Source organism: Coregonus lavaretus (genome assembly GCF_964263955.1).
Source record: "Coregonus lavaretus genome assembly, chromosome: 1".
In the NCBI taxonomy this organism is placed as follows: domain Eukaryota; kingdom Metazoa; phylum Chordata; class Actinopteri; order Salmoniformes; family Salmonidae; genus Coregonus; species Coregonus lavaretus.
In genome coordinates this window covers 59,266,886-59,289,389 of record NC_139988.1, presented here as the reverse complement: position 1 = coordinate 59,289,389, position 22,504 = coordinate 59,266,886, and the positions used below count along the sequence as shown (strand labels likewise).

The window sequence follows — 22,504 nt, the reverse complement described above, 5'->3', positions numbered from 1 at the left end:
CGCGTGATGTCAGAATGCGCTCACTGTTCCAAAATGTGATTGTTACGCAACAGGACAGTTAACCCAACTGCCCTCAAACCAAGGCACGCCGCCTGCTAACTATCTATAGGCTATGTTTCAACTTGTCAATTTCTAATGATTTTCATACAACAGTTTTATTTTCAAACAACAGTTTGAAATGAGGTGCATTCCGCCTCCTCATTAATTCACATAGAAGTAGCCCATTTCACTGTGGCGGACAATTTACGTTTGAGGCATGCTATGCTAATGTAAACAGAGGATTATCTATATGAGTCGGACAAACTTCTCTCTTCAATGAGCGCCCAAGGACTTCCCCAGTGTTTCCCCAGGTCAAGTATGCAGACATTAGCGCATATCCAGTCAGAAACAGCTTGGAGCACTCTGCCTCAAAGGGATATGGCAAGGGGCTTTGCACTCCAGACTGGGACTCATCAAAGGCAACAGCAGGGCCAGCAGGGGTGAAATGGCTGGCGGCCTTCCAGCTACCACAGACCTTCTGTACTTCACCCACTGTTGGTCTGCCTTCGTCACCACCAGCGTCTTCAGAGAGACCTGGGACTTTGTCGGTGTGCAAGGGGTCCTCAGATTAAGGATTCTCAATGGCCACAAGGTTCGGGGGCAGCTCCTCACTGTCACTGTTAGAATCTGATTCCTCACTTTCACAGTCAGACTCATTGTCAGAATTTTGAAAGACTTTGCTAATGGTACAGCTTAGCCCACTAGCTATATACATAAACAACAATACTGAATGGCTCAGAGTGAGTGTCAGAGGTTACGTGATTGAATGCCTGCACATGCCACTTATCAGAAAATGGTTTGTGTGGTAATACAAGTGCTGGTGACAAATCCTGCATTCTGATTCTTGCATGTTTTGTAATGGACACATATGATGTGTGTGAAATAGTTTTTGGAAGGTTGTACTGATTATGTTGAGCTAATGCTAAGCTAATTGCCAACTATGTTTGTTGACATCATACAATGCATTCTGGGTGTCACGTAAATGGATGGTTCACTTCTAGTAAACTTCCGTAAGTGAATGATGTGAAGTGAATGATGGTAGACGAAACACCCTCTTCAACATGCATACTGCAAACAGACCCAACTCATCTTGTCACCTTTTCTTATCTTTGGTTCACACACAAAAATAACATGACGGAGTGCACAAACTACCCACAGTCGGATTACTTTTGACTTTTAGAAAGTGTTTTACTCAATTATTTAGATGAGTGGTGAGCTCACCCATGATGTGATGAATTGTAAATAGGAATTGCTATTAGCTAATTCATATTATGGTTTCTGTCAGCCGAGAGGTAGCTAAATATGACTGCTTGTGTTAGCTCACTCTTTCCTCAGTTTGCGCTAGGACCTACAATTTCCGATTTGGATGAGAATTGTGATATGCTGTTGCTACTTCTGTGAATGTCTGAAAATTGCATCCAAAAATAAACTGGTCACATTGAGGACATAAAATTGTAAAGACTGTGTTTGTGCAAAAATGTTCTGTGAAAAAAACAGTGACCAGCTCAAACGCTGACTGTTGCTTCAATCGTAACTAAATATGTAATTAAGTGTTCTAATCACACAGGTTTGAGCATACGCTGCAGGGACCACTGTAGAATTATCACACCTGTGTGCTCGTACACGTCAAAGCGTTAAGCAGGAAGCACATGTGGTAAGGATTGTTCAATATCCGTTTTGATCAAGTAGACTGGGATATGTTACGGGTAGTATGGAAGTATAGACTGAGTCAGTTACTGGGTTCATCAGGAAGTGCATAGAGGATGTTCCTACTGTGACGATTAGAACTTATCCAAACCCAAAACCGTGGATAGATGGCAGAATTCCTGCAAAACTGAAAGCACCAACCACTGCATTTAACCACGGCAAGATGACTGGGAATGTGGACGTGTACAAACAGACCAGCTATGACCTCCATAAGGCAATCAAAGAGGCAAAATGACAGTACAGGGACAAAGTGCAGTCGCAATTCAATGGCTCAGACATGAGACGCATGTTGCAGGGACTCTCCGTGGCCAACGTGAATAAGACATTCAAGTCGCATCCTCAGAGCATGTGCAGACCAGCTGGCTGGAGTGTTAACGGACATATTCAAACTCTCCCTATTCCAGTCTGTTGTCCCCACTTGCTGCAAGATGTCCACCATTGTTCCTGTACCCAAGAAAGCGAAGGTAACTGAACTAAATGACTATCACCCCGTAGCACTCACTTCTGTCATCATGAAGTGCTTTGATAGGCTAGTTAAGGATCATATAATCTCCACCTTACCCGACACCCTAGACCCACTACAATTTCCATACCGCAGGTCTCCCTGTGCAACTGAGTCCTAGACTTCCTGACGGGCTGACCCCAGGTGGTGAAGGTAGTCAACAACACCTCCTGATCCTCAGCACGGGGGCCCCACAGGGGCACATCACTGAGGACCTAAAATGGTCCCTTCACACCGACAGGATGGTGAAGAAGGCGCAACAGCGCCTCTTCAACCTCAGGAGGCTGAAGAAATTAGGCTTGGCCCCTGAGACCGTCACAAACTTCTACAGATGCACCATCGAGAACATTCTGTGGGGCTCTATCACCGCCTGGTACGGCAACTGCTCCGCCCGCAGCAGCAGGGCTCTCCAGAGGGCAGTGCGGTCAGCCCAACTCATTAATTGGGGGCACACTGCCTGCCCTCCAAGACATCTACAGCACCCGGTGTCACAGGAAGGCCAAGAAGATCATCAAGGACCTCAACCACCCGAGCCATGGCCTGTTCACCCCGCTACTATCTAGAAGGCGGAGACAGTACAGGTGTATCAAAGCTGGGACAGAGAGACTGATAAACAGCTTCTATCTCCAGGCCATCAGACTGTTGTTTTTTTGGAATATGTGTGTATTGTTATTGTATTGCTAGATATTGCTGCATTGTTAGAGCTAGAAAAATAAGCATTTCGCTGCACCTGTGAAAACATCTGCAAAACTGTGTACGAGACCAATAAACTTTCATTCGATTGGATTGGATTTTGATTGGATTTTCAGTCTGGTGTGGCGCCGCCTCACCACTTTTAAAGCAGCAGCACTGAACAAGTTTACAAGACATATGCATTTTTTAAATATTTTATTGTTCCTTTAAAAAAAAAATGTTTTACTCCAGATACAAATCTATACATACGAACAACAAAACAGACGCACACATACAATGACTAAATCTCATCTGCCAAGACATGCTCACACCCCCATCCCTAGTGCCTGCATTATTGTTTGCCACTTGACCTTATATTGTACCAATTCGTTTTTCTCGGTCATCCATGCTATTTCAATATTTCAATAATAAATCATTAGATTTTTCCATTGTGTTAATATGGCAGTATGATAGAGTTTTTAGTTTTTAGTATACGTTATTTCAAGATGAGTGATTAGAAAAGAATTGTCCAGCCCACTGGGTATCTCACTACACCCCATATGCCATGTCTTAAAATATTCAGACAGGCGTATTAAAAGTAAGTTTACATTGTAATACTTCTGACAGCCAACTTTCAAGTTCCACCCATAACTTTTGGACTTCATAGCATTCCCAGAAAGCATGGATTATTGAGTCATTATTAGTTTTACACTTAAGACATGACTGCCGTTGTGCTGTAGAATTTGTGAATTTTGTCTCTTGTATAATACATTCTATACATTTGTTTATACTGGATTAAGAGGACATTTTTGCTAACTGTAATTTCGTTAGTTATGCTCCAACTTTCCCTCCATCTTGTGCCAACATCAGTTATTTTTAATGTCTTGGTTTCAGTAGTTTATATTTTTTTCTAAGAGACCTATTCATTAGTTCACATCATAGAAAAACTTGACAGTCACAATGGTCTCCTAGCTTCAGCCTACAGAGCTTCATAAACCACGCCTCTCAACAACCAGTACCTTTTTTTTTTACACTGAACTCTGCACTTCGTTTCTTTCTTCGCTCATGCTCCTCTCCTGCCTACCTGGTTGCCTGCCTCATCAGAGAGCGAACACACATTTTCATGGAAAACAAGGTATGTGTTAATAAAAGCAGTTAATAAAAGCAGTTTAGTCATCCTCTAAAACTAGCTAGAATGAGCCAATCTATAGCTAGCTAACAAAACTACTAACGTTAGCTTTAATAGCCTAGCTAGCTAACATTAGCAGTCATGCAGCCAGCAGCTAACATTAATAATTTAGACTCAATGAATGAATATGTTTGGCAAGTTAAAAAATATTAAATGATCTGCTGCTGCTACCCAAGGCCAAGGGATACTGAAATTCCTGAAAAGGTTAGTCAGCCAGTTTGTTAGTCCAGTAATGAAGGCATAGTATTTTATTTTCATGGCTAGTGATAATTCACAAATGATTGTGGTGAAAATTTCACTGTCTTATAAGTACAACACCTACAAATTCTGCTACAGAGCAGTCTACACAGACAATATGAACACATTTGTTCAACAATAACAGATGGATGGCTAATGTAGAAGGAGAGAATTGATGGATTCTAGCACGGCCATACATTTCACAAATACAGAGACAGGCAGCCATCATGGCATCAGTCTTTTTCAACTAGCTAGTGCATAGTGACACATACTGATATAAACTGGTAATGCAGGATTGGTTAGAATAGAGTGCAATAGAATGAGTGACATTCAATGAAAAAGGGAAATATTATTTTCACTGAAAATGTTGAAAGTAGTTGATTTAATCAGTTCCTACAGTGGTCAAATAGGGTGACGGATATGAACGTTTAAGTGAGACTGCTTATAACAGTGCCCCCTATAGGCTAATTGGTGAGAAAAAAAGTTACCTAGAGACTTTAAACTTTGTATGTAGGTGTCTTATCTCATGCTGAATACATTTGCCTCAAGGACCCATAAGGTCCATAAGGATAGATTTCCCTCCATCTTGGAAATTTTGGAAAACCTTTGAAAAACTTCTCATGAACCATAAGTCCAAATAACACCAATCAGACACCAACTACTGTACATTTTATGTGTCTGTTTAAATCCTTTGTAAAACCACTCCGCAATGGCCTATCAACTTGAAGCTATTTAGGGTAATCAAAGACGTTACCGTGATGAACCTTGTTAAGTTTGGCATTGTTATTTAAAAAAATAAGGAAACTATTAACAATTCACTTTCTTGACTATGTAACACTAATGTTTAAAATAATCATTTAAAGTATTATTCTCATAACAAAATATGGTCTTTGGACTCATCACAATAGTCCCTAAAGAGTTTGAGAAAAGAATGTTGATGCATTCAAAGATGGCCACATTATATCAAGTAGATGCATATTAGCACAAAAAACATCAAACATCTTGTTCTCATGAACCATGGGACCAAATGGAACCAAATTTGGAATGGCCCATGGTACATGTCTTAACTTACTTTGAGAAAAGCTAAGGGATTGGTCAAAAGATTTGCTGAGTTATTGACATATCAAAAATCTGATTTTACGTGTTCATTTAATCCACTCCACAGTGTTGTGTTGATATATAAAAAATTTAAAAAGGAAACTACACAAACAAAAATATAAACGCCACTTGGTCCCATGTTTCATGAGCTGAAATAAAAGATCCCAGAAATTTTCCATACACACAAAAACCCATTTTCTCTCATATTTTGGGCACAAATTTGTTTAGATCCCTGTTAGTGAGCATTTCTCCTTTGCCAAGATAATCCATCCCCCTGTGTGACATATCAAGAAGTTGATTAAACAGCATGATCATTACACCTTGTGCTGGGGACAATAAAAGGCCTCTAAAATGTGCAGTTTTGTCACACAACACAATGCCACAGATGTCTCATGTTTTGAGGGAGCGTGCAATTGGCATGCTGACTGCAGGAATATCCATCAGAGCTGTTGCCAGAGAATGTAACGTTCATTTCTCTACCATATACCGCCTCTAACATCATTTTAGAGAATTTGGTAGTATGTCCAACCGGCCTCACAACCACAGACCACGTGTATGGCGTCGTGTGGGCGAGCAGTTTGCTGATGTCAACATTGTGAACAGAGTGACCCATGGTGGTGGTGGTGTTATGGTATGGGCAGGCATAAGCTAGGGACAACGAACACAATTCAATTTTATCGATGGCAATTTGAATGCACAGAGATACCGTGACGAGATCCTGAGGCCCATTGTCGTGCCATTTATCAGCATGATAATGCACAGCCCCATGTCGCAAGGATCTGGTACACAATTCCTGGAAGCTGAAAATGTCCCAGTTCTTCCATGGCCTGCATACTCATCAGACATGCCACCCATTGAGCATGTTTGGGATGCTCTGGATCGACATGTACGACACCTTGTTCCAGTTCCTGCCAATATCCAGCAACTTCGCACAGCCATTGAAGAGGAGTGGGACAACATTCCATAGACCACAATCAACAGCCTGATCAACACTATGCGAAGGAGACGTGTCGCGTTACATGAGGCAAATGGTGGTCACACCAGATACTGACTGGTTTTCGGATCAACGGCCCTACCTTTTTTTTTATGTATCTGTGTCGAACAGATGCATATCGGTATTCCCAGTCTTGTGAAATCCATAGATTAGGGCCTGATGAATTTATTTAAATTGACTGATTTCCCTATATGAACTGTAACTCAGTAAAAGCTTTGAAATTATTGCATGTTGGGTTTATATTTTTGTTCAGCATATTAACAACTAATTATTTGCATATGTAACGCTAATGCTCAAAATCATCTGCAATCATCTTCTCCTCAGGAACCATATGTCAGATTCACTCCATGGTTTTGAGAAAAATAGCTGCTTCATTCAAATATGGTCGCACGGTACCTATAGATGCACGTTAGCACATATGCTAATGCGAAAAAATACTTTTGAAAACGTATTCTCATGAACCATAAATCAGATTGACTCCATATTTGGTATATAGACTGAAATGGCCTCTAATGAATCTGAGAATGTGAAATTGCTGCATTCAAAGTTGGCTACACCACTAGATGGCACCATATAAAACCAGGGCTATAAGAACTGAACCGATGGACATGGGGCCATGAACTTTGGTATGTAAGTAAACCTTATGTATCCATTGAAGCTGTGTGAATATAAAGTCACTGCAATTTTAGATGACTGCACCAGATATACATGTCAGTGCCACCATAGGATACTAGAGCAATAACTATTTATCAAGTGGACTTTGTCTAATGCAAATTAATGTTAGATTTAAATTATGTAGATGGCCAATGTGAAATATTGTGATTAGTATATCTGTATAATCACATATTGTTGCCCTATTATGTGGTCTGAAAAGTGTATATTTTATTTGGGAACATTTGAAACGCTAATGTGGAGTATACCAACTAGAATTAAAATGTCTATCCCAATAGATTAGCATACTGCACAGAGATATTACTATGTTATTCCCCATTTGAGCTGTCTGGCTGAGATGTAGACAGTCCTAGCCCAAAAGCTACACATGTATTGAGTATAAGACTGTAAAATGACATTATATTGAATGACTGGAAACATGAATTCTTCATTCTGCCTAATAGACTCCTTCTCTAATTATCCAAAAAAGACTAACTCCCTTCATCCTAAACTGAATGTATTTACCCTGGAAAATATAAGATTGATGGTCATCAAAGGCAATTCTGGCATAGTTGTCAAATGCTAAAATCGTATTCCAGATTAGGATTGGGATTGATGGAGCATGTTTGATTTTTTGTCTATCTAGGTCAGGGATGGTCAACTCCAGTCCTCGGGGTCTTGCTTGGTGACACACTTTTGCCCCAGCCCCAGTTGACACACCTGACTCCAATGATCAACTAATCATGGTCTTCAGTTTAGAATACAATTAGTTTCATCAGGTGTGATAGCTAAAGGGCTGGGGGAAAGTGTGACAGGAGCGGGAATTGCCCATCCCTGATCTAGGTCTACATCTGAGCTGGAGTCCTTCCAGAACCACATACTCATGTATGTGGTTTGCTTTCCCTCGTCCAGTCTATGAGGCTGGAACCCTACTGGCAACACTTGTAACCATCATGAACATCGTCCAGTCTTGGAGAATGCGGAGGGCAACAATATGTAAATGTTAGTTGTCCTCTCGGTTGTGAAAAATATTTGTATGATGTTAAACCAAAAAATTTCCATTATTAGAACTCATTACAATATAATACATTGCTATTATATTTTCAACAGATGTCAACACTACAGTTCTGCACTGATAGTAATGAAATTCTATAGACAAAATACTCACCAAATATGAATCTATCTTTCAGTTACAGGAGACTCAACAACAGTGGTAATTTCTGTAGAAAAGCCAATGATAAAAGCATAAAGGCTTGCAGTCCTTTTTATTCGTGTTGCGCTGTTGGCGGTTGGTGCACGTGATTCAGAAGCCCTGCGCATCGCTTAGGCAAAGTGTTCCCATTTTGAACCATTTCATTTGTCTGAAAAGACAAACTCCGCCTACCCCGCTTACTGCCCTGGCCAATTGGATAGCTCAAATCACCGTGCCTACAGCTTCCATGACCCGGCCACAGCAAAGTTTGATAATAGCCCACGTGAGATTTCATAACTTTTAAAACCATGACCAGAGAGAGACTGTCAAAGAATACAGCAAAGAGCTGCTGTTTTTATGAGTGAGTTAATGTCTTAAGTTTTTATTCAGCAATGTCAATACTGTTTTTATTCAACACTATTACAAAACACGCTTCTTCCTAATTCCACTCTCACCCTGTGTTCAGCCCTGCGTTCTTATTATTATTAGCAGCTAGTCATGTCTGTTTTAATATCAAGGAATATTTCACTTTCTCTGGTCATAGGAACAACATGAATTTGTGCATGAGGCAGATGCAGTGAGTTTCGCCATCATGTGGAAGACGGTGTCCCCGCTCTCTGGTCAGTGGAGGAAAGGAAGGAGAGAGCAGGGACCGTGAGAGGCGGACCCTCTGCTGCTCTCTCCCTCCCACCACTGAGACTAATGCTTTGTTTAAAACAACTGGGAACTCGGAAATCCTTCGACTTCCGACTTCAGTGCGTTCAAGACAACTGGGAACTCGGAAAGAAATGATCAGACTGTGAAAAATAGTTTTGAATGGTCATCCAACTCTGAATTCCAAGTCCGAAACTCAGCCATCTTTCTAGGGCTCTGACTTTCCAACCTGAAGATCACTGACGGCATGATTTGACCTAGTTTCTTTCCAGAGTTCCCAGTTGTCTTGAAAGCACCATGACCATCAGATACAGGTACCATCAGTCCAGTAAAATAAAAAAGCAAATAATTTGCAAATAATTTCAATTTATGCTCAGCTGTGCCTCGCAAGTGCTACACCAACTGATATATTTTGTTATTAAAGCTCAAGTTTTTAAATATAATATGGTCTGAGAAGAACAATATTGGCAGACCAGGCATATAGCCAATATGCTGTGATAATGTACTAGTCCTACTGCACAAACCTCATTGCTACAGAACTGTTGTGGAGTGTCTACGCATTGAAAACGACAAAGGACTACACCTACATCCCAGAACGTCAGAGAGCAGTGTTGAGAAGACTGGGTTCTCAATTGGAGCTACCAAGGAGAATGACCCTGAGATCAGATGAACCAAGACTCCCTTAAGTGCCACCACCAACAACAGCTGAGCTGCTACAACTTCGAGGAGATGTCGACAAGCAACACAGGGTGCAGTTAGCACACTTTTGAGCGGGGAAGGAGCTTTCCCTTATGTCAGACTTGGTGGTTCCTGGGAAAGTGTGAAAACCTACAGAGTACTCAGAAATGTTGGGGAACCAAACATAAATGATATGCTAATAAGGGAAGTTTGTGTTAGGCAAAAATAAACTTGTGTAAGAAACAATATTTGTGCATTCTTTATCTAGCATATAGGCATGATTATTGTAATTTTGAACTGGTTTTAGAATTATTTACTAAACTGTTCTCTTTTCCTGAATATCTATGCTCCTGATGGTTTTCACTTCAAATTAGCAGACTTACAGGAAGGTACATATCCAGAAGGGCGGAAGGACTACCCTGGTGTAAATACAGTCCAAAACAAGTCGGTCAGATTACACAGATCAGGTCAAATAAAATATTATTATGGAGATAAACAAGAATACAAGGTAGCCTCTGTAACCATCACAAAATACATGTAACAGAAGCACAGTGTAAGGAAAACATTCTGATAAAGTACTGAACTGATATCACCCAGACCGATGGGGAAAACATATTTTTTTTACAGAGATATTACCAAATGGAATATATTTCTTAAATGGGATCCAAATGAAGAATAAAGTACAGTGTAGTCATGGAAAGTGTTCAACTGTTATGTAAACATACTAGGTAATAAATAAATATAATAGTGCAGTGGTGAAATGGCAGCAGTTGTGTGTTGTAAAGTGCATGAGTCTTTGGATTGAAGTATTTAGCAGTCTGTGAACATGGAGCTGTCTCTGATGGTACTGCTGGACTGTAAATGTGATGGCGCCAGAAGTTGAGTTACTGTGCTGTCTTCTGGAGTGAGGACATGAGAGCTCTACACCCTAGGGATCAGTACTCTGTTCTTGTCCCAGGGCTCAATAATACCAAACAACATACTGTCTTTATGATGCATGTCTGTATTCCTTGTGATCGGTGCCTGGATCCTGCAGATCAGCCAATGCTAAAATGTCATTTCTGGTATAACGGACAAGCCGCAAAATCCGCTCCTCCAGGCAAAAAACCTGCTCACACATCTGTCCGGGCCCTGACTGCAATTTAGGTAGGTGCACCAGCAGGTCTGTCCACAGTCTGGGATGTCTGGAGAACCTGAGATATCTTCCCCTGAATGAGGACATGAATCCTATCAAAACTGGAATCCTACAAAAGAAACACATGTAAACAACAATGTTTGTAATGTATTGTAATGTTCAGTACATGGTCTATTATGTAACTGATAATGGTTTTCATGCAGAAGGGTTGAGTATCACATTTCTAAAATCAATACACAACATATTGATAACCAATGTAGCTATTGAAATAACCACTTGTAGATACCAAATAAAATGCAGTTGTTGTTCTTGATAAATATACAATTGAATGTGTAATCTATGATCAGGCTACTACATCACACTCATACCAATTTGTTTGACATTGGTGCACATTTATCACCGGTTATCTATTTCACAAAGGTCGCACAAAGGTCTGTTTGAAAGAAATTGCTAGCTAATAGCTAGATAAGGACTACCATACAGCTCTTGAGAATCCAAGGAGCCATACCCAGTACTATTGTCAGAAGGGCAAAGGACTACCGGTGCATGCCAAAGCCAAAGTAATGCTCTGTGAATGCAAAGCTATGCTAGTCAAAATGCATTGTTTTAAACTGATTTTTTCCATTGTGATAGCTAATGTAGCTACCAAGTTAGCTAGCTAGCTTGGATAGCTATCTAATCTTTTACCAGGCAGAGAAATTCACAGTAGCTACAACGTTATTACATGTCAATGTAACATTACTACCTTTCTGGCAACATTAATACTTTTTATTACAATGTATAAATGAAGAATTATACCCAGTGTATAATGTTTTTACCTGTTCTGAAGACATTGTACAATGGAATCGATTTATCTTATTTTCAATCTTGTCTGTAGCTGTTATTGCATCCACTTTCAGACTCAAATTCCCTGCAGCCTAGACTGTTCAGAGAGGATGTTGATGCTACATCATTCCCAGCCGACTACCCATGAGAGCAGGGATTTCTGGGAAATTGTGTTAAAATCTAGAAAATATCCTGCATTCTTGCCAGAAGGGTCTCCAAAAACAGCTGTACACACATAGTTACGCAGTGCAACTTTAACATTAGTCAAATTGACCCCAGAATTGGTATATAACTCAATACATTAAGGAATTACTTTAAGAAAGATAACCAACCTACAGCACTAGATAAACTTCACTTGCGTGTTCCTTGTGGTATTGAGAGATAAATATGGTAATGCTTTCACTGATTGCACATAAAAGAAGATAGTTTCTACATGATAGAGTGCTTGCTTTGTTATCCAACTGATCTTGTGTCCTTTCTGTCATCCTGTGAACACCGTTCATAGCTGCTCGCTCCTATATTTGTAGGTGTAGTTCACTAATCATGTGTGACTGAGTTGCTGTCAAAATACGTTATTGGAGACAATGTTGTGATGCTATTTGAAGCATGAATGTTGACAACATAATTTAACAATGTTTGATATGTTTGTTATGATCACACTTTTGACAAACTTCAATAAAACACCAACATCATTGTCCAGTTTTATCAAAAACATACAAGTAACTGTCTGACAAAATTAAGGAAACACTAACATAAAGTGTCTTAATAGGGTGTTGGGCCAACATGAGCCAGAACATCTTCAATGCACCTTGGAATAGATTCTACAAGTGTCTGTATTTCTATTGGAGGAATGCGACAGCATTCTTCCATGACAAATTACATCATTTGGTGTTTTGTTGATGGTGGTGGAAAACACGGTCTCAGGCGCTGCTCCAGAATCTCCCATAAGTGTTCAATTGGGTTGGCATATGGTTTACATCGTTTTCATGCTCATCAAACCATTTAGTGACTACTTGTACCCTGTGGATGGGGGCATTGTCATCAATTGGGGTGCATAGCCATGGTAGCCAAAATAATGGCCTGCAGTGGTGTAACACCCTGGCTCTGGGACTCTATATGTTGAGCCAGGGTGTGTTCTTTCTATGTGGTGTATTTCTATGTTGGGAGTTCTAGTTTGTTTATTTCTATGTTGGCCTGAGTGACTCCCAATCAGAGGCAACGAGTGTCAGCTTTTGGCTGGTTGTCTCTGATTGGGAGCCATATTTAAACTGTCTGTTTTTCCCTTTGTGTTTGTGGGTTCTTGTTCCGTGTTGGTCTATGTTACCTAGGACGTTACGAGTCGTTTGTTGTTTTTGTTTACTGTCCGTGTTTATCGCTAATGATAAATAAACATGTTCGTTCATCACGCTGCGCCTTGGTCCTCCTCTCTTAACGACGATCGTGACAAGTGGCGTGTATTCATGGAGGCCAAGGGAAGCCAGACTTCCCCAACATAAAATCTATGTATATATATACTGTGTATATATATATGTATATATATATACACTACCAGTCAAAAGTTTGGACACACCTACTCATTCAAGGGTTTTTCTTTATTTTAAAAATTTTTTACATTGTAGAATAATAGTGAAGAACTCAAAACTATGAAATAACACATAAGGAATCATGTAGTAACCGAAAAAGTGTTAAACAAATCAAAATATATTTTATATTTGAGATTCTTCAAATAGCCACCATTTGCCTTGATGACAGCTTTGCACACTCCTCGAATTCTCTCAACCAGCTTCATGAGATAGTCACCTGGAATGGATTTCAATTAATAGGTGTGACTTCTTAAAAGTCAATTTGTGGAATGTATTTTCTTTCTTAATGCATTTGAGCCAATCAGTTGTGTTGTGACAAGGAAGGGGTGGGGTATACAGAAGATAGCCCTATTTGGTAAAAGACGAAGTCCATATTACGGCAAGAACAGCTCAAATAAGCAAAGAGAAACGACAGTCCATCATTACTTTATGACATGAAGGTCAGTCAATACGGAACATTTCAAGAACTTTGAAAGTTTCTTCAAGTGCAGTCGCATAAACCATCAAGCGCTATGATGAAACTGGCTCTCATGAGGACTGCCACAGGAATGGAAGACCCAGAGTCTTCTGCTGCAGAGGATAAGTTCATTAGAGTTACCAGCCTCAAAAATTGCAGCCCAAATAAATGCTTCACAGAGTTCAAGTAACAGACACATCTCAACATCAACTGTTCGGAGGAGACTGTGTGAATCAGGCCTTCATGGTCGAATTGCTGCAAAGAAACCACTACTAAAGGACACCAATAAGAAGAAGAGACCTGCTTGGGCCTAGAAACATGAGCAATGGACATTAGACTGGTGTAAATTTGTCCTTTGGTCTGGAGTTCAAATTTGAGATTTTTGGTTCCAACTGCCGTGTCTTTGTGAGATGCGGTGTGGGTGAACGGATGATCTCTGCATTTGTATTTCCCACCGTAAAGCATGGAGGAGGAGGTATGATGGTGTGGGGTGTGCTTTGCTGGTGACATTGTCTGTGATTTATTTAGAATTCAAGGCACACTTAACCAGCATGGCTACCACAGCATTCTGCAGCGATACACCATCCCATCTGGTTTGGGCTTAGTGGGACTATCATTTGTTTTTCAACAGGACAATGACCCAACACAGCTCCAGGCTGTGTAAAGGCTATTTTACCAAGAAGGAGAGTAATGGAGTGCTGCATCAGATGACCTCGTCTCCACAATCCCCCGACCTCAACCCTATTGAGATGGTTTGGGATTAGTCAGACCGCAGAGTGAAGAAAAAATAGCCAACAAGTGCTCAGTATATGTGGGAACAAGATTGTTGGAAAATCATTCTAGGTGAAGCTGGTTGAGAGAATGCCAAGAATGTGCCAAGCTGTCATCAAGGCAAAGGGTGGCTATTTGAAGAATCTCAAATATAAAATATATTTTTATTTATTTAACACTTTTTTGGTTACTACATGATTCCATAAGTGTTATTTCATAGTTTTAAAGTCTTCACTATTATTATACAATGTAGAAAATAGTAAAAATAAAGAAAACCATGGAATGAGTAGGTGTGTCCAAACTTTTGAATGGTACTGTATACACTACCAGTCAAAAGTTAGGACACACCTACTCATTCAAGGATTTTTCTTTATTTTTACTATTTTTTACATTGTATAATAATAGTGAAGACAACAAAAATATGAAATAACACATATGGAATCATCTAGTAACCAGAAAAGTGTTAAACAAATCAAAATATATTTTATATTTGAGAGTATTCAAATAGCCACCATTTGCTTTGATGACATCTTCATATCCCTCATTTACTCAATTGTTTCTATCATTTTGGCAGTTACCTGTATTTGGATTGTTAAATTTTTTAGATTGAAATGTTTGTTTTCAAATGGACCAATTTGCAGGCTGTGTGTGTGTGAGGGTGTGTGTGAAAGAGAGAGAGGGTGTGTGTGTGTGAGAGAGAGAGAGAGAGAGAGAGAGAGAGAGAGAGAGAGAGAGAGAGAGAGAGAGAGAGAGAGAGAGAGAGAGAGAGAGAGAGAGAGAGAGAGACTTGGGGCATTATGAACTAGAGAGAGAGGGAGACTTGGGGCATTATGAACTGGAACTGTAGTGAGTGAGTTCTTTCGGGCATTGCGAACTGGAACTGTAGTGAGTGAGTTATCTCGTTACCCCTCTCACCTCTGGCTGTAAAGGAAAAACAAGTGTAAAAGTGGCAGAACTCTACAGAGAGTAGGCTAAACTATCTTCCAACATCCACACGGTCTGCTGTGCATGAGTGACAGTGCTACCCAAGAAAGAGCAGTGAAAGCGGACGCGAGGTGGAAAACTCTCTGGGCACATAACCTTGGATTCCAGTCACCTTAATACCAAGTCGTTCCTCGGATGCACGTTTTCTCCCTTGGATCTTGCGTATGATTCTGAAATGGCAGTCTGGTTCGAGTTTTCAGCTCACATGTTTTTTCTATTGCTGGGTAGTTGTCTTGGAGCTTTGGAGGGTCGGACCGCAAGCCGAAACCCAAGGAGCGTGCAGGGACAGGTCAGAGATGGTACGGAGTTTGACCGGGACAGCGCAGATCACGACGTGGTCTCACAGCACATGCACAGACTGTATGAGAAATACAACAGAGAACTGAACCAACTCGTAGAGGGAAACACTGTCAGGAGTTTCAGAGCCAGCCAAGGTGAGTGTGGATGTGGAAGGACTATAGCTGTCTATGATGAACATTGAAAAAAGGGAAATTCGCACATCCAACTTAATTGTTCAGATGCTGGACATAACGTCATCGCACATCCAACTTAATTGTTCAGATGCTGGACAGAAAAATTTATGTAGATAAATTAGTGTTATCCTCAACGCTGATACTGTTCCTCATTTCTTGAGACTCACAAATGAGAGTTGCGGACATACGGTATGTCTGTTCTTAGAGAGAGTAAGGAACTTTCCTCGGTGCTGATGAGATTGGCACGGGGAGAAACGCAACTTGGATTGGCTGTGTCTTTTTCGTTTACCAAGTTATGGTGATGGTTATTATTATATAAGAACCCCATGTTCTGTTATGTTTTTCAATAACATCAATGTAGGCTAATGTAGGCTACTGCCGCCCACCTCCCTCCCGTATTATTCTAATTTAGTGTGATATGTTACCTTTCATATGGTAGGGTACTAGACCCCCCTAAGAACAATGTCTAATTGCTGACACAAAAAAGCAATGTTTGGGAAAAATGTGTATGTGGATGAAGGTCATGCTTAGGTAAATAAACTATAAAGGGAAATAAATGGCTACAGTTTACACTTTTTTAGTTATTTCATGAAATGTTGTTTTTAGAAAAGGGGCGTTTTTTAAAAGTACCTGGGTAACTGCCCCCCCTGTAATGTGAATTACAGGGCGGGGCCAGTTACCCAATGAGGCTATTTACCCCCTAGTACCCTATGTATTCATTTGTGAATGTCCATCACCCATTTCATATGATATGTTACCAATTACAAATGGTATTGTATGTTACGAATTTGCCTAACATACAATATGTTACGAAATTTTAAAAATGTATGATATGTTGCGAATTCTAGCTAGGTGGCTATGTGTCTAACGTTAGCTAACTGGCTAATGTTAGCTAGGCTAGGGGTTAGGGGTTAAGGTCAACCTTTGCCTTGAGTAACCATCTGTCTTATATAACCATACTAACCATAACATATCATACTAATTTGTGTGTCCGGATTTACATTTAATATGATATGTCTAGTCTATGAGACCAGGCTGCCCAAATAGGTAGGATTGTTTTGGAACCGTCTGCCAATGACTGCTTTTTAGGACAGCACTCAGGGGCAGATCTGTCTGTGTGGCGTCAGTTGCAGTATAGCCCTGCTGCCGCTGAAGCACAAAATGCGCAAGAATGTGTGTAGGATTCGCCCCCAAGTCAAGCGCAGCTGCTGCCGGCTGTGAAAACTATGAGGTAACTAGGAGACGGGGACACCAATAACGTGCCATATCAAGAACGCTCTATTTCCCTAAAGAGGCCACTGTATCCTGGGCTGGAGTATGAAGGCTATGCTTCATTGTCCTGTTTATAGAACAAAACAGACCGACATTCACTCGAAATTCTGTTCTAAGATAGCATATCATAACACATGTTGTGTTTTTCCTGCAGAAGCCATGTACTCTATGGAGAGATGTTAAGGGAGTTTTGACAACGAAAATGTGTATACAATGGCTTGCGAAAGTATTCACCCCCTTTGGCATTTTTCCTATTTTGTTGCCTTACAACCTGGAATTAAAATTGATTTTGGGGGGGGTTGTATCATTTGATTTACACAACATGCCTACCACTTTGAAGAAACAAACAAGAAATAAGACAAAAAAACGGAACACTTGAGCGTGCATAACTATTCACCCCCCAAAAAAATCAATACTTTGTAGAGCCACCTTTTGAAGAAATTACAGCTGCAAGTCTCTTGGGATATGTCTCTATAAGCTTGGCATATCTAGCCACTGGGATTTTTGCCCATTCTTCAAGGCAAAACTGCTCCAGCTCCTTCAAGTTGGATGGGTTCCGCTGGTGTACAGCAATCTTTAAATCATACCACAGATTCTCAATTGGATTGAGGTCTTGGCTTTGACTAGGCCATTCCAATACATTTAAATGTTTCCCCTTAAACCACTTGAGTGTTGCTTTAGCAGTATGCTTAGGGTCATTGTCCTGCTGGAAGGTGAACCTCCGTCCCAGTCTCAAATCTCTGGAAGACTGAAACAGGTTTCCCTCAATAATTTCCCTGTATTTAGCGCCATCCATCATTCCTTCAATTCTGACGAGTTTCCCAGTCTCTGCCGATGAAAAACATCCCCACAGCATGATGCTGCCACCACCATGCTTCACTGTGGGGATGGTGTTCTCGGGGTGATGAGAGGTGTTGGGTTTGCGCCAGTATTGCGTTTTCCTTGATTGCCAAAAAGCTCAATTATAGTCTCATCTGACCAGAGTACCTTCTTCCATATGTTTGGGGAGTCTCCCACATGCCTTTTGGCGAACACCAAGCGTGTTTGCTTATTTCTTTCTTTAAGCAATGGCTTTTTTCTGGCCACTCTTCTGTAAAGCCCAGCTCTGTGGAGTGTACGGCTTAAAGTGGTCCTATGGACAGATGCTCCAATCTCCGCTGTGGAGCTTTGCAGCTCCTTCAGGGTTATCTTTGGTCTCTTTGTTGCCTCTCTGATTAATGCCTTCCTTGCCTGGTCCGTGAGTTTTGGTGGGCGGCCCTCTCTTGGCAGGTTTGTTGTGGTGCCATATTCTTTCAATTTTTTAATAATGGATTTAATGGTGCTCCTTGGGATGTTTAAAGTTTCTGATATTTATTTATAACCCAACCTTGATCTGTACTTCTCCACAACTTTGTCCCTGACCTGTTTGGAGAGCTCCTTGGTCTTCATGGTGCCGCTTGCTTGGTGGTGCCCCTTGCTTAGTGGTGTTGCAGACTCTGGGGCCTTTCAGAACAGGTGTATATATACTGAGATCATGTGACAGATCATGTGACACTTAGATTGCACACAGGTGGACTTTACTTAACTAATTATGTGACTTCTGAAGGTAATTGGTTGCACCAGATCTTATTTAGGGGCTTCATAGCAAAGGGGGTGAATACATATGCACGCACCACTTTTCCGTTATTTATTTTTTAGAATTTTCTGAAAAAAGTGATTTTCTTCATTTCACTTCACCAATTTGGACTATTTTGTGTATGTCCATTACATGAAATCCAAATAAAAATCCATTTAAATTACAGGTTGTAATGCAACAAAATAGGAAAATCGCCAAGGGGGAGGAATACTTTTGCAAGGCACTGTATCTCTTTAGTCACTCCAATTCATCTCTCTCTCTCCCCCCGCTCCCCCCCCCACACACATTTTCCTAACTCTTCCCCTTTTTATACTCTCCTATAAAAGCCAGAGACTGATGGGTTCCCTTTCCAGTGTATGGTTCCACTCAAGGTTTCTTCCCACTATAGGGAATCACTGTGCCTCTGCCTGCTCTCTCCTGGGTAACTGTTAAACACATTCTCTGAAGTAACTGATTTCTCCCCCTGTAGACTCGTCTGACCAGAAGACGATGTACCATCTGAACCTGACATCTCTCCAGGACTTTGAGATCATCCTCTCTGCCACGTTCCACTTCCTGTTCGACTGGCGACCACGGCCAAGCGCCTGGTTCTGCAAACGCTACAAAACCCTGGCCTGTCGATCTCTACGCCTCCACCCTGCTTCCTCCATCCACCTCCTGCTTCGCTCTGACCCCTCTGGGTCAGAGATCAATCCAGGGTCTCAGGGGTCGTTGCTAGGCAGCGTGACCTTTCACCCTCACCGCAGAGGGTCGTGGCAGATGAAGGACGTGACCGCGGCGATAAAGGAGGCCAGGGAAAAGGGCAGCCATTTTGTGTCGGTGGAGGTGGACTTTGGGCTGCAGTACCACAGAAAACCAGAGGACACGCTTTCTGGGGCCAGCCTACCTTATTTGTTGGTGTATGCTGACGACCAGGAGCTAGATGAACCCAACAGTTTGGCACAGACTTTACAGAGGTATGACCCTGAGGCGGAGGAAGAGTCTCCTCACAGTTCTCTTCTTCACGCTAAACCGGGGTCAAAGGATCATGTGAGAAGGGAGGTACCATCCCTTCCATACTCCATCCAGAACAACGAACTGCCAGAGGTGGAGTACAGGCCTAGCGGATCCATGAAAGTGGACCCGTTTGAAACTGCCTACCATGCCCTGAAACACATCAAGCCCAAGCTTGGGAGGAAGGAGAGGAGGAGGAAGGGGGAAGAAGTGAAAGATGGAGAGAGGGATGGAGGGAGTCAATCACCGGTCCTGAGCTTGGATGAGAGGACCCCAAAAAAGAGCAGCGATGGAGGTAGTCGGTCGCAAGACAACAGCGAGGGAAGGAGGGATGGAAAGAGTGATATAGGGAATGGAAGTAAGTCTCCAATGCTGAGTTTTGATGAGCGGACCTTGCGTAAGGCGAGAAGGAGACAGTGGGGCTCGAAGCCCCAGGTTAGGAGCTGTTCTAGGAGGACACTCAGGGTAGACTTTGCAGACATCGGCTGGAGTGAGTGGGTCCTGGCGCCCAAAGCCTTTGATGCCTACTACTGCGCTGGCACCTGTGGATTCCCCATGGCCAAGGTAAAGACTGTGACAAACCTGTGTCAAATCTGAACCTGGGTCAAATCTGGTCTTTATTAGCGCTCTGAGCTAAAGCCTAGTCCCAATAAACATGGTCAATGTTAGAGAACAAAACAAAGCTACGATAGAGCAGAGAGGATAACCTCACACTTACTTTAAAGTGAGCACGACAGCCGAGAATGTTTTCATGGTTTCCAATTCAGAACTGCTCCATTGCTCATAGTCTGATGTTATGTCTACAACATTTAGGAAATAGTATAAATCAGCAGATACATTACTGGCCATTGCGGACACACTTAAATGTACTTAATTGTACTACTGTATCATGTTTTCCTACTTGCACTTTATTAAATGAATGAACCATTGTGCTTCTAAATCATAGACAGCTTTTATCAAGACCATTTTTTGAAATACAGAATAACCTTAACGGAATTTTTCCAGTTGAATTATTATCGGCATTGCCAGTAAATGTTGTAACCTCTCTCTCTCCCTCTTTCTCTACTTCACCCACCCTTCCATCTCTCTCCTAGGTGCTGTATCCCTCTAACCATGCGACCATCCAGAGTATAGTCCGTGCGGTTGGGATAGTTCCAGGGGTCCCAGAGCCCTGCTGTGTCCCAGAGAAGATGAGCCCTCTGGGGGTTCTCTACCATGATGAGGGGGGTAATCTGGTGCTCAAGGTCTACCCCAGCATGTCTGTGGAGAGCTGTGCCTGCAGATAGGCCCAGAAGACAGAGCGGGAAAAAGCCAGGCAAAACAGGATGGACTGAATTTCAAAGTACAAAAAAGGGAAGTAAAAAGGCAGAGATATATTTGTAAAAGAACAAATTAGTTGAGGTGTCTGTCCGTCTGTTGGTCCCTTGTATCCCTCAGGCTTTGACACTGAGAGAACGATAGTTGAATGTGAAGAGGTGTTGAAGAGGCACATTATCTGCTTTTGGCAGCACCCGTCAAGTCCTCCGGTAGCAGCAGACAGACCACCACAATATCCTCCACGTCTACCATATCCTCCACATCTACCATATCCTCCACATCTACCATATCCTCCACATCTACCATATCCTCCACATCTACCATATCCTCCACAGAACAGCATCGCTTCTCCCCCCCCCCCCCCCCCCCCCCCCCCCCCCCCCATCTCTCTCTCCAAACAACTGGAATTCTAATTGTTACGCTCAAAACCAGGGCTGCTTGACTGGCGATTTGTTTGTTTTGTTTTTGCGGCACTGATCATACTTGTTTTAATAGACAGAGTCCTGGGTCATCTTCATTAGGGCACACCACAGAAAAAGTTTTTGCAACAGAAAATGAAAACCAGGGTTTCTTATTGGACACGTTCAGATAGTACCTCCCGGTTTTGGACTATTCTTTATGTTTTATGCCTACTGAACAGGACCCTGAATCCTCATTCACTAAAAATGTACATACAGTGCAATCGGACAATATTCAGATCCCTTGACTTTTTCCACATTTTGTTACAGCCTTATTCTAAAATTAATTAAATACAAATGCACACAATACCCAATACACGATACCCCATAATGACAAAGCAAAAACTGTTTTTTAGACATTTTTGCACATTTATTAAAATAAAAAAACGGAAATATCTTTAATTACATAAGTATTGACACCCTTTGCTATGAGACTCGAAATTGAGCTCAGGTGCATCCTGTTTCCATTGATCATTACATTTACATTTTAGTCATTTAGCAGACGCTCTTATCCAGAGCGACTTACAGTTTTAGTGAGTGCATACATTTTTCATACATCCTTGAGATGTTTCTACAACTTGATTGGACTCCACCTGTGGTAAATTCAATTGATTGGACATGATTTGGAAAGGCACATATGTCTATATAAGGTCCCACAGTTGACAGTGCATGACAGAGCAAAAACCAAGCCATGAGGTTGAAGGAATTGTCTGGGGAAGGGTACCAAAAAATGTCTGCACCATTGAAGGTCCCCAAGAACACAGTGGCCTCCATCATTCTTAAATGGAAGAAGTTTTGGAACCACCAAGACTCTTCCTAGAGCTGGCAGCCCGGCCAAACTGTAATCGCTGCCAAAGGTGCTTTAACAAAGTACTGAGTAAAGGGTCTGAATACTTATGTAAATGTAATATTTCAGTTTAGAATTTTTTATACATTTGCAAAAAAGTCTAAACCTGTTTTTGCATTGTCATTATGGGGTATTGTGTGTAGATTGATGAGGAAAATAAA

At 41.4% G+C, this 22,504-nt stretch overlaps 1 protein-coding gene across 1 annotated transcript; it reads left to right on the top strand.

Annotated features, from left to right (window-relative positions):
* Positions 1-484: 484 nt before the first annotated feature.
* LOC311116951 (growth/differentiation factor 10-like) lies at positions 485-21,007 on the top strand (the record flags this gene model as incomplete). Its single annotated transcript, XM_084157468.1, has 4 exons — positions 485-658; positions 15,493-15,802; positions 19,198-20,285; positions 20,816-21,007. The coding sequence occupies 4 exons, from the start codon at positions 485-487 to the stop codon at positions 21,005-21,007; spliced, it is 1,764 nt and encodes a 587-aa protein (XP_084013594.1).
* Between the last annotated feature and the right edge of the window lie 1,497 nt (positions 21,008-22,504).